Source organism: Dipodomys ordii, unplaced genomic scaffold (genome assembly GCF_000151885.1).
Source record: "Dipodomys ordii isolate 6190 unplaced genomic scaffold, Dord_2.0 Scaffold68, whole genome shotgun sequence".
In the NCBI taxonomy this organism is placed as follows: domain Eukaryota; kingdom Metazoa; phylum Chordata; class Mammalia; order Rodentia; family Heteromyidae; genus Dipodomys; species Dipodomys ordii.
In genome coordinates, this window is record NW_012267284.1 from 2,695,519 (window position 1) to 2,708,497 (window position 12,979).

General features: G+C 48.8%; 2 protein-coding genes across 4 annotated transcripts in view; both read right to left on the reverse strand.

Moving 5' to 3' along the window:
* The window catches only part of Mad1l1 (MAD1 mitotic arrest deficient-like 1 (yeast)), a 299,325-nt gene extending 292,491 nt beyond the window's left edge, over window positions 1-6,834 (reverse strand). For both annotated transcript variants that reach the window (XM_013023364.1, XM_013023363.1), the window contains exons 1-2: window positions 6,779-6,834; window positions 1,678-1,840 (exon numbers count right to left, since the gene is read on the reverse strand). In XM_013023364.1, the coding sequence (XP_012878818.1) occupies window positions 1,678-1,827 (150 nt within the window). In that variant the 5' untranslated portion in view covers window positions 1,828-1,840; window positions 6,779-6,834. The remainder of the gene's footprint in view (window positions 1-1,677; window positions 1,841-6,778) is intronic.
* A 2,098-nt stretch (window positions 6,835-8,932) lies between these two features.
* Ftsj2 (FtsJ RNA methyltransferase homolog 2 (E. coli)) overlaps window positions 8,933-12,979 on the reverse strand; it is a 5,927-nt gene continuing 1,880 nt past the window's right edge. For both annotated transcript variants that reach the window (XM_013023492.1, XM_013023491.1), the window contains exons 2-3: window positions 10,826-11,115; window positions 8,933-9,739 (exon numbers count right to left, since the gene is read on the reverse strand). In XM_013023492.1, the coding sequence (XP_012878946.1) occupies window positions 9,297-9,739; window positions 10,826-11,115 (733 nt within the window). In that variant the 3' untranslated portion in view covers window positions 8,933-9,296. The remainder of the gene's footprint in view (window positions 9,740-10,825; window positions 11,116-12,979) is intronic.

Sequence of the window (12,979 nt, forward strand, 5' to 3'; positions counted from 1 at the left end):
CTCACAGCTAGCGCTCTACCACTTGAGCCACAGTGCCACTTCCGGCTTTTTTCTTTTTGCTTATGTGGTGCTGAGGAATTGAACCCAGGGCCTCCTGCATGCAAGGCAAGCGCTCTACCACTGAGCCACCTTCCCAGCCCCTGATCTATATTTCTTTATTCCTACATTCACCTCATCTCAACCCTACCTCACCGTTATCCAGAAGTGCTGTGGCTCAAGTGGTAAAGTGCTAGGCTTGAGCAAAAGCTCAGGGACAGTGCCTAGGCCCTGAATTCAAGTCCTAGGACTGGCAAAAAAATAAAAGAAAAAGAAACCCTTGACAATGAGCAGTGAGGACCATGCAGTCCAAGTCAGATTCCAGAATCCTCTGACTTCAACAGCTAGGCCATAAATCCCCAGGTATTTACATCAGTAAGTGTTTTTAAGATAAAAGTTACCAACTTATTTTACCAGTAATCAGAAACAATCATAACCTATCACCAGCATCATTCATAAAAGTGTTTAACACCAAAAAGGAAGAATATAGGAGACCTACACTCACAAGATAGTCCTTGCTGAGAAAGGCAGTGTATACATGGAGTTCTAAAAACACTAACTCCATCACTTGGCAGGCTGAAGAACACAAACCTCACCAGCATCATTGTAAAACCCTACCTTATCTGCTTCAGGACATCCCTGCAGAATAGCTTCAGAGCACATAGAGGAGTGAGCAAACAGAAAAAGAAGAGGCAAGCAGAGAAGCCATGGAGAGGCTTGGTACAGTAGTCAGTGCAGTGATATCCAGAAAAGGCCAAGACACCACTCCCTTCAGGCCCAGGCACCCAGCCCCACTGAAGCTGAGCCCACCACTCTCCACAGTCTGGAATCCTTGAGGAGGCCTGACCCCTTTGTGACTAATGAGAATTCCCAAGAACTTGAAGTCAAACAGGACTGAAATCAGGATAAACCTATACAGTCAAAACTCACCCCAAAGTATACAAATGGCCCTCTACAGGCTGAGGTAGTGAAATACCCAGTCCCTCTTCTCTGCCTGGTTTCTCAGATGCTGATGGCCACCTGTGCTTACAACATAGCCTACCCATAAAAGGGGAGGACCCACTGGTGGTTCAGATCCCAGATTCTCCAAGCCTGTCATCAGAATTCCCAAGTCCATAAGTGGGAGCACAATGCTGAGCACTCACCAGGAGGAGGACATTCATTCACCAGGAGGAGGACACTCACTCACCAGAAGGACACTTACTCACCAAGAGGAGGATACTCGCTCACAAGGAGGAAGACATTCACTCACCAGGAGGAGGGCACTCACTCACCAGGAGGAGGACACTCACTCACCAGGAGGAGGACACTCACTCAACGGGAGGAGGGCACTCACTCATCAGGAGGAGGGCACTCACCAGGAGGAAGACATTCACTCACCAGGAGGAGGACACTCACTCACCAGGAGGAAGACATTCACTCACTAGGAGGAGGACACTCACTCACCAGGAGGAGGGCACTTGCTCACCAGGGTGAGGCAGCCTTCATAAGGATGGTCCAGAACATGCCATGGCCTCCAACAATCACCCAAATACATGCGTACACCCAGATGACAACAGCTGACTACTAGGCTCAGCCATACTGATCTGTCTCAACAGGCTCTACAGGCCTTGACCAGCCCCTCTGAACCCAAGTATCTACCTGCATGCTCTGCTGGTACATCATCTGCAGAGAACTTGGGGCAGTGTTGCATATATCCAGGCCAGACGCTCCTTCCACTCGCTGAGAAATGAAGTTGTTCAAAGACCTCAGGGTGGACAAGACGGTGGTATTCTCCCCTTGGTCTTCCATGTCCAATGTCCTTCTGAGAGGCAAAGAAAAGTCAGAGCCAACCTCCCACATGCATCTACTGTCACCGACAGAAGAGTTTTGCATAAGCCCCTCCTGTAGAGCCCTCTCCAAGCCCACAACCATGCTCTCTAGAGTTACAGAGAACCAGAATTGTCCATTTCCAAGAGGAAATGAGGCATACAAGTGTGCCACCAAGCCCTTGTGCAAGGCCCAGCCTGCACCCCAGACACTTAGAAGGCCACAGAAAGAGGTGATCAATAGCCCGTGGAACATCCCTCACAGACACACCCACAAAACTTATGGCCTCTGGGAATAAGACACAAAATGGGCAGCGGCAGAACAAGGGCAGTGATTATACATAAACAACAGTCCACCACCCCTGTATCTACACATCCACAACCAACAAGCCTCACAAAAACTGAACCTCAGCATGAAGATTAAGGAAATTCCAGTATTCAGAATGACTTCAAGAGTCAATGATATGAACACTGAATATCTTCTAAATCCAAGATGCAGGATTAGAACAGTAACCAAAGCAAAAAAAAAAAAAAAAATCCCCTGCTTGTGACACCCTAATTAGTTATTAAAGCTTAAATGGTGTGACATCCTACAAGTAGCTACTACAAAGAAAAGTTAATAGAGTATGAATCTTTGCACGAGAAATGGACTAATGGGTTTTTGTTGTTGTTGAAGTCAAATGCAAACCTGTCTGCCTAATTTATGGCTATGTTAGCAATAATGGAAAAAGCCAATCCAGAGCACCATTCAAGCTCAAAACTTGTGTCTGGACAAAGTTAACACTCTTCAGAGGAGTTTGGCATCATAATAAGCCTCTTGCTCTAGGTGCTCATTGAAACAGACATTGTTACTCAGATGGGTTATGTAGTAAGTGAGCTAACTGTACAGAAGCGGAGGGCTTACAAAAGGTATGTGTGGCTACTGGGCATTGTTAACAGCAAACCAACACTGTTTCACTGTCTCATAGTGTTAATTTGTCTCCAAACCATCTCACAGCATATCACTAATTTGGTACAAACTCTGAGGAAACTGAAGGATTCTGCAGGAAAATTCTGGCTTTTTCTCTGGATTGTGACAAAATCAACAGACAAATTCTGCCCAACTACCCATCTTCATTCGTGGGATAACTGCAGTTTGGCAGGTGAGAGGAACTGCTATCACTAAAGCTATGCATGGCACTGCAAGAGGCTTGCTTTATCACTAAGAAACCTTGAGCAGATGTTTGAAAACTTAAGTGGCCTTAATAGAGATGGAGCTCCAGCCATGGGTGGCTTGAAAAGAAGGTTAATTGCATTTCAGAAGGAAAAATTAAACCGCCTCAGTCCTGATCCCAGTAATGTTGATTCTACACCATTGCATCACACATCAAGAACATCTCAGTGCACAGGTGCTGCAGCTCAACAATGTGATGTCATCATCAGTAGTATCATGCATACATTTTGTCAAAAGCAGAGGGTTTAACAGCGGCCAGTTTAAGAAGTTTCTGGATGATTTTGCCTGAGTGTTGTGATCACTATGAAGTGCAGTGACTGAGTCACAGGAATATGCTCATAAGGTTTTACAAAGTGTGAGAAGAAGTCGTACAGTTCATGGAGATGAAGGGAAATCCCATCAGAGAATTCAGTGACGTGTCTGATTACCTACAACACAAAATCATTCCACTACACTGCGATAAAGAGCTGAAAGTGAGGCACAGCAACCTCCCACTGCCTGAGTTCTATAAATGTTACATAAGCAGTGATACATTTCTCACTTTGAGGAGACAGGCATTGTAAAATATGTCAGGAAGAACTTACTGCAAGCAGTTCTTTTCAGAGCAAAAGCTGACCAAGCTCCAGACTGATCTATGCAAACCTGGAAAAGCAGATGTGAGTAGCAACATCTTCAGTACCACCTAATGTGACACACTTTACACAAGAAGTAGCTGTCATATCAGGCATGAGTGAAGATGCTTGATCAAATACAGCAGGTTAATTTTTAAGTTGCTAATTATTTCATTTTATTCTTTTATGCCAGTACTAAGGCCTGAACTCAGAGCCTCCTGTTCTTACTCAACTTTTTCACTCCCAGAACTACATCTCTACTATTTCTAGCTTTTTGCTCATTAGTTGGATTTAAGAGTCTCTTGGATTTTTCTGGCTTCAAATTAAGATCTTCTAATCTCAGCCTCCAAAACAGCTAGGATTTCAGACAGAAATCACTAATGCCTGACTAAATTGATAAGGCTGCATGACTCATGAATGTTGTTATAAATATCCAAATGGCTTCTGGCAGAAAAAAAAAAAAAGTTACCCAACCCTCCCTTAGAAAGAGGCAGCTCTGGGGCTGGGAAGGTGGCTCAGTGGTAGAGCACTTGCCTTGCATGCTCGAGGCCCTGGGTTGGATTCCTCAGCACCACATAAGCAAAAAGAAAAAAGCCAGAAGTGGCGCTGTGGCAAGTGGTAGAGTGCTAGCCTTGAGCTGAAGAGCTGAGTGACAGCGCCCAAGCCTAGAGTTCAGGCCCCACGACCGGACCCAAAAAAGAAAAAGAAAGAAAGAGGCAGCTCTGATTGATTTCCCATAAGCATTACGCTAAAAACATACCCACAAAACACAAAATCCATTTTTAAAAAACCACGCCAGATGTCAGGTGGCCTTATGTGTTATATGAATAACAATAAAACAGGAGGATGCAGGGAGTCCTAGAAGTTGGCCAGAAGCTACCATTTTAAATAGGAGGGGTAAAACAGGCAACACTGAGGAGGTCACAGTTGACATGTTAAGAAGGTAAGGGAAAGCCGGGCGCCGGTGGCTCACGCCTGTAATCCTAGCTACTCAGGAGGCTGAGATCTGAGGATCGCGGTTCAAAGCCAGCCCGGGCAGAAAAGACTGTGAGACTCCTATCTCTAATAAACCACCAAAAAACCGGAAGTGGCGCTGTAGCTCAAGTGGTAGAGTGCTCGCCTTGAGCTGAAGAGCTGAGGGACAGCGCCCAGGCCCAGAGTTCAAGCCCCACGACCGACAAAAAAAAAAAAAAGGTAAGGGAGGGAGTTCCGGAGCCAAGCACTACTGCAAAGGTCCTGAGGCTGGTGCGTGTTTGGCTGTTCAGGGAATAGTCTGAGCTAGAAGAACAGAGCTAGAAGCAAAGAAGAGCAAAGGTAAGGTCAGATGTGTAATTCTTGTGGCCACTGCAGGATCTGGTTATTCTTTCCTGCCCCCTCTTCAATAAGTTAATGAAAAAAATCAGAATGCAAAAGAAGCTGAGCTAATCAACAAGGTTGGAATGGGATATTAAGAAACTTGTCCTAAAACGTTCTCTCACCAGGATATTTTAAAAGATTTTTAAACTGGACATAGTGGCTCATTCCTGTAATCCCAGCAACTTGGGAGGCATAGGTAGGAAAATCAAGATCCAGTAAGACCCTTTCTCAAGAAAAGAAGAATCTTAGTTTGCCTCTGCATTTCCCACTTAACAAGAACTTCACCAGGTACTCCTCACACACAGAACATAGCAAAAAAAAGGGATGAGAAGGCTGGAAACAGATCTATGAGTGATTAAGGCAGCTGAACCATACCTTCCAAGCCCAAATCCTTCCATTACCAAGAGTAGATGAGGATGGATCCTCCAGACCCTGACACCTGCCTGACTAAGCCACCAGAACAAAGAGTAGAGCATTTTCAACTTCCAGAACAGATCACTCCACAGTCTTGCCACCAGGTGCCAGTGCAGGCTGCACTGCCCATTTCATCAACACTTAAACCTTGCAGCCGCTCCTGGCCACTGCCTAGGAGAGTCCCTGAACAGAACACTGGGAATCAAGCACACTGTCCTTCCACCTCCACAAAAGGAAACCAACCCGGGCTGGGAAGGTGGCTCAGTGGTAGAGTGCTTGCCTAGCATGCATGAGGCCCTGGGTTCGATTCCTCACAACCACATAAGCAGAAAAAGGCAGGAAGTGGCACTGTGGCTCAAGTGGTAGAGCACTAGCCTTGAGCTGAAGAGCTCAGGGACAGCATTCAGACCCCACGACAGGCAACAACAACAAAAAAAAAAAACTAAAGAAGTGGGCCCAGCGTGGTGGGGCATTCCTGTAATCCCAACATAGAGGAGAATCACAAGTTCAAAGCCAGGCTGGGCTACAGAATGAGACGCTGTCTCCCTGTTTTAAAAAATAAAATGGTTGGCTGGGAAGTGGCTCAGTGGTAGAGCGCTTGCCTTGCATGCATGAGGCCCTGGGTTCGATTCCTCAGCACCACATAAGCAAAAAGAAAAAAGCCAGAAATAGCGCTGTGGCTCAAGTGGTAGAGTGCTAGCCTTGAGCTGAAGAGCTGAGGGACAGCGCCCAGGCCCAGAGTTCAGGCCCCACGACCAACCAAAAATAAATAAATAAATAAAATGGTTATCTACACAGTGGCCAGGAAGCCTGCACCGACAACCTGGCCGCGAGGGTCCCGAGTGAGTCTACTTGCAGACACATTCCACTCCGCCAGTCCCGGCCGGGGACCCCTGGCGCCGAGCGGGACCCCTTGAAGGCGGAGTGACAAGCCCATAACGCGCAAGCTGAGCATCTGGAGGACGAGGCGGCCGACACGGATGGCCAGGGTCTCGGGGCAGCCGGGGACGAGGGGTCCGAGCCGGCGGGGGCCTCGGGGCATCACGGGGCGAGGGGTCCGAGCCGGCGGGGGTCTCGGGGCATCACGGGGCGAGGGGTCCGAGCCGGCGGGGGCCTCGGGGCAGCCCGGGACGAGGGGCCGAGGGCCGGGTGGGTAACGGGGCCCGAGGCTGCGTCCCGGGTGCCAGCGGCGCAGGGCGCGCATTTCGTGGCTCTAGGAGTGCAGAGACTGCAGAAGGGGGAGGCACCAGTGGCCGACCCCGGCGGGGCAGCTCCGGGGTCGGGCCCGGCCAGCCCCCAGCGTGCGCGCGGGATGGCGTTTCCGACCCGACGTGGCTCACCTCAGCCGCCGGCTCCTCCGCTCTGCGTTCGGCTTGCCGCCGCTGCTCGGATCTCCCTCCGCTCCGCCCGCGCCCACCTATCGCGAGATTCACGCTTGCGCTCTCGCGAGATTTAATAGGAACCGGCCGTAAAGAACCGACGAAGCGAGCGCACTGCTTACGGCCCAGCGCAGTGTTCGGAGCCGCAGGCTAACCGGAGTCTGGCGCGGAGGAGACTGGATCAAAGGCTGAGTGCACCCCCGCACAGCAGGCCGCACCGCACCCCTGTCGGGTCTGGCCGCCCGGCCCGCACCGCGGGTCCCGGTTCCGCTTGGTGGCTGCCCTGCACCGTAAAGTGTAAAATAGCACCGAACAAACCCGGGCCCCTGAAAACAAACCTTTGGAAATCTTTTTTGATTTTTCCGTCTGAGATCGGGACTCGAACTCGCTGACGCTTTGCGCTTATTGTCAGGCCCCCCACCACCTGATGGACGTCTCCAACCCCATGGAAATCTTAGCATCCCTTGGTACGATGATGTCTTACTGAACTTAGTGAATTGTTTTTCCCTGGGCCCACAGGAAAAGCAAACAGGCTTCCAAACCACCTCCCCATCCGTGGAGTCCGGGCCTCGTTTGGGCAGCATCCCTTGGAGTGAAAATGAGCTCAGCCCTGAGGTACTGCAACAGTTCCCACTTGAACCTGCCACTTATTTCTCCTTTCTCCATTGCCCAGCTTAGAAGGTGATGTGTCCAAGGATCTGCGTTGTCTTCTCCATTTTCCAAGTTAATGGAGCCAGGAACTGCACCGAGTTTAGGGGGAGGTCAGGAAGTAGTTTGGAATTAGCCAAAAATGAACCATAAAGGAAAACATATGGCCAGTGGGACAGACCAGAAGGACCCAACTCTGGGACCGCAAACGACTAGGGTCATGGGGGTTATGTAGTATTCTTTCAAAAAGCACCATGGAGTTCATAAAGCAGTGAAAGATGAATGAACACAGAACATCGCTGCTTGCTTTGGCAATTAGCTTTATGATCTTTGGAGCCCGGAGTATTACAATATATACTTCCAATAAGAGCCAAAGTACACCCACACCATGCATAAATTCCTACCAAATGCCTCTTCTAATTGCTCTGGGAACTCCCACTGCTTGGAGAGTGGATGTGTTTCCAGATTATTCAGACATGGATAGTAATCCCCAGATGTAAATTTCAGGGTTTTCTATTGTGAGAAGCTCTACTGTGTTATAAGAACTGAAAAGGAACGCCTATTTTCCTGGAATATGCTGAGTCCATGTGCCTAGGAAACTCAGCAAATTCAGGTTTGGGGATTCTTACTTGTTTTGCAGTCCTAGGGACAGAACACAGGACTTGGCATGTGCTAGACAAGACTCATCCCACTGAGCTATAACTCCAGTCAGTCCAAGAGACCCATTTCTAGCTTCCCTTCCTCTGTTTCTTCACAACTTTCATTCTCCTTTTTCTTTTTCTTTTTTCTTTTTTTTTTTGCCAATCCTGGGGCTTTAACTCAAGGCCTGAGCACTGTCCTTGAGCCTTTCTATGCTCAAGGCTAGTGCTCTACCACTTGAGCCACAGTGCCATTTCCACCTTTTTCTGTTTATGTGGTACTGAAGAATCAAACCCAGGGCTTCATGCATGCTAGGCAAGCACTCTACCCCTAAGCCACATTCCCAGCCTCTCATTCTCCATCTTTCTTTTTTTTTTTTTTTGGTCAGTTGTGGGGCCTGAACTCTGGGCCTGGGCGCTGTCCCTTAGCTCTTCAGCTCAAGGCTAGCACTCTACCACTTCAGCCAAAGCGCCACTCCCAGCTTTTTCTGCTTATGTGGTGCTGAGGAACCAAACCAAGGGCCTCATGCATACAAGGTAAGCACTCTACCACTGAGCCACCTTCCAGCCTCTCATTCCCCATCTTTCTAATGACAAACTTCCTATTCAAAAATCATGACATGAACTGGGCATGGGAGGACACATCTGTAATCCCAGCACTCAGGAGGCTGAGGTGGAAGGATAATTTCTTGGCCATAGTAAAGCTCTATATCCAAAAACAAAGAGATTAAGCATGATATAGAAGGCTGCATCGTTGGCCTTTCTGCATATTGTTTTATATATATATATATGTGTGTGTGTGTGTGTGTGTATGTATATATAAATATAATTTGCCTTTTGTTGTTTTGTGTCAGCACTGGGGTTAGAACTAAGGGCGTGGGTGCTGCCCCATAGCTTTTCTGTCCAAGGCTTGTGCATTACCACTGGAGCTCCACTTCCAGCTTTTTGCCCAGACTTTGCACGCTTTGAACAGGGATCCTTAGAGCTCAGCCTCCTGGACAGTTGGGATTACAAGTATAAGCCAATTGCATCAAGCTTCTCTGTCATCGTTTTGGTTAAAAACAGGAAAATGACTCCCATGGTCCTGCTCATCTCCAGCAAGGCTGATTCCAGCCACACATCAGGAAAGCCCCGCCGCTACATTCACAGGTGCTGAGAACCCAGGAGCCTTCCCAAGAACGGCAGGAGACATCTCATGGTTTCACAGGACTCTTCCTCATACGGTACTGTGTGGCCAAAAAGTATACCTCTGACGATTCTTTCCTGCTGGCCTCAGGCTTCAAAATCCTTGTGTGCTGGAACTCTTTGGCCAGTCTCTTCAAAAGCTGCTGGCTTTGACTCCCTGCCCAGGTTTTACAAAGCATTGTTCCCCCTGGAGACAAAATGTCTGCAGCCATGTCCAGAAGAGTTAAGCACAGGCTGATGAGCCTGTCATGATCCAGGGCCCGGATCCCAGTAGCATTGGGTGCCATATCACTCAGAATCACATCTGCCCTCCTGCCAGGAAGCTGCTCTAGGATTCTCTGAAGAGTCTCTGGATCAGTCACATCAGCAGGGCACAGGAAAGTTGCTCCTTCCATGGGAAGGATGTGGAGAAGATCCACCCCAAGCACGAAGCCAACCGGGGAGCTGGGATCTACGGAAGAACCAGCCAGGTGTCACTTGCCCTATGTCTTAGAGAAACACAGGCCACAGAGTGAAATGAACATGGACACGAGGCCTTTTCCCACCAGCTAAAGAAACAGACAGGGGAGCTGCCCTTCCTGCACTGTCCAGGGGACTGAAGCCCAGAAGGAAATGTCTGTCCCAGTTACACTGAGTGGCAAGCCAAGTCAGAGCTACAACTAAGACTTTTGACTCCCACTCTCCAGTCATCTCACTACCTAAGGCTCAAGTGAATGGTTTGGGGGCATTTTTTTAAGGGGGGGAGGTGTTACTAGGGTCTAAACTTAGGGCCTCCCCCTTGCTATGCTCACGACCACTGAACCATACTCACAGCCCTATTTTCGTTCTTTCATTGTGTGTATACCAGTCCTAGGACATGAACTCAGGACCAGGCACTGTCCCTTAGCTTTTCTGCTCAAGGCTAATGCTCTATAACTTAAGCCACAGCTCCACTTCTGGCTTTTTGGTAGTTAACCAGAGATAAGAATTTCACAGACTTTCCTGCCTGAGCTGACTTCAAACCACTATCCTCAGATCTCAGCCTCTTGAATAGCTAGGATTACAGGCATGAGCCACCAGCCTGGGCTTCCCAGCCCTGTTTTTCACTGATTGTTTTTAGGATATGGTATTGCTTAACCAACCATCATATTGGCCAGAGCCACATCTGCATACTTTAGGCTTCCGGTAGAGCCACAGAGTCCAGCTTTTCTTCACAAGAAAAAAAAAAAAGAAAGAAGAAAGAAAAAACATTCTAGTAGACTTATTTGCCTACACCTGAGCCTTTCTTTTTTTAATTAACATTAGTTTGAACTCAGGACTTTGAGCTTGTTAGACCAGTGCTCTACCACTTGAGTCATGCCCATTCCTTTCCTCTTGATTATATCTTTCTACTTTGTCTTTGATTTAATACACAAGTATCCTAATTTTATAACCATTGCTAGGAAACAACCAACTACAATATATGGGCCTGTACAAAGGGGCTTCAATGCTGTGTCCACTGCAGAGGACAGCTCACTGGTGCCCCTGAGGCAGCTAGTAGGTAGCATGGAGGCCCCACCTGTGCCTACAGCATTGACTCTCTGCACCGCCACTTGGCTCCAGGCCCCAGGAGCTGCCCCACAGTCTAGCACCCGAAGTCCAGGCCGCAGGAGCTCATGTTTCTTGTTCATCTCCAGAAGCTTGAAAGCACTTCGGCAGCGGTAGCTCTCCACCTTCGCAGCCTTCACAAATGGGTCTTTTAGGTGGCGCATGAGCCACAGGTGCTCAGCGCCTGTCCGGCCCTTGTAGTGACGAGGAACAGTGTGGAACCTCTGACACCGAAGGGGTGCACACATCAGTTTCAGGTACCTGAAGGGAGGAAGGGGCAAGTGGATGACATCACACAGAGCAGCATCGCGGTGGAGGAGCCCTTGGTTCAACTCACTCATTGTTAGAGTTGGGGCACCAAGACCCAAAGCCAGAGGGGACTTAACAACACTACGCAGCCTGAGAAAAGTGTCATAAGCTGAATTCTGTCCCTACCGTCAAATTTGTGTTTTCCAGGAATTCAAAATGTGAAGTTATCTCTTGAAGGAGATGATGATGGTAAAATTATAACCTCTAATCCTAACTGGAGGCCCTATGAGATTAGGATAGAGAAACACAGGAAAAGACGACCATGTGAAGACACAAGGACAAGAGAGCAAGATGTGATGGCTACATCTGTATCCCCAGCACTGGAAAAGCTGAGGCAGGAAGATCTTCACCTCAATACACACACACACACACACACACACACACACACACACACACACACACAGAGCCAAATCCTGGTGGTTCACCACTAGTTACAAGGAGGATGAGATAAAGAAGATCACAGTATGAGGCCAGACAGAGCAGAAAAGACTGTGGGACTCCATCTCCAAAATAACCAACAAAAAGCAGGGCTGGGGACATGACTCAAGATGTAGAGTGCCAATTAAATGACCATGGCCCTGAATTCAGACCCTGGTACCACCAAAAAATAAAAATAATAAAGCAACAATAGCAAGAGAGAGAGAAGGAAGGAGAGAGGGAGAGAGAAAGGGACCTCAGAAGGAACCACCGAAACTTCCAGCCTCTAGAATGTAAGAAATACCTGTTCTGCACTCTTTTGTGACAACAGTCTGCAAGAAGGAAACTCACAGGCTGGGAATGTGGCTTAGTGGTAAAGTGCTTGCTTAGCATGCATGAAGCCCTGGGTTCAATTTCTCAATACCACATAAATGGTAAGCGCCAGAAGTAGCACTGTGGCTCAAGTGGTAGAGTGCTAGCCTTGAGCAAAAGAAGCCCAGGAACACTGCCCAGGCCCTAAATTCAAGCCCCAGGACTGGCCAAAAAAAAGAAAAAAAAAGGAAAAGAAGGAACAGAAGTCAAAGTTCGGTGACAGTCATCTTACGGATGTCAACCAGAATTCCCCACCACTGTTAGCAGTAGCCAAGAGACTGTGAAACTCATCTGATAGGAAATCCCATAGTGCCCAGAGAGGCTGCAGGAACCTACAATGGTAGAAGAAAAGGAAGGGCAGTGGAGTGACACAAACCACCACGCCTGACTCCTTTGGATCACTGCCATCTGTAAATGCCCTGAGGTTTAGCCACACAGTCCTGTTATTCCTTGGAAATTCCACGATGCAACCTTTAGGACAATCATGTCGATTTACAGCCTCCTCGCCGGGCTTTATCTACCTGTAGCCTCCTCTCCGCCTCTCTACTACCTGCAGCCTCCTCTCCTGCCTTTCTCCACCTGCGGCCTCCGGGCCGGCATCTCTCTCCCTGCCGCTTCGTCGCCGGCCTCAGTCCGGGCCTTGCTTTCAGCCAGGTGAGCGGCAGGACTGAGCCCCGGAGCCCATCACTCGGTTTCACCTCAGGATCGCTGGACTGGAGGGAGTCAGCGCCTCCTTACCCGACATTGGCGGTCGCATACTCCCGCCTCTTCCTACGCAAGCAGAACCTCTACAAAAGCAGGTGTGCAGGCGCCGGTGGCTCACGCCTGTAAACCTAGCTACTCAGAGGTTGAGATCTGAGGATCGCGGTTCAAGGCCAGCCCGGGCAGGAGAGACCGTGAGACTCCTATCTCCAATAAACCACCAAGAAACAAGAAGTGGCGCTGTAGCTCAAGTGGTAGAGCGCTCGCCTTGAGCTGAAGAGCTGAGGGACAGCGCCCAGGCCCAGAGTTCAGGCCCCACGACCGA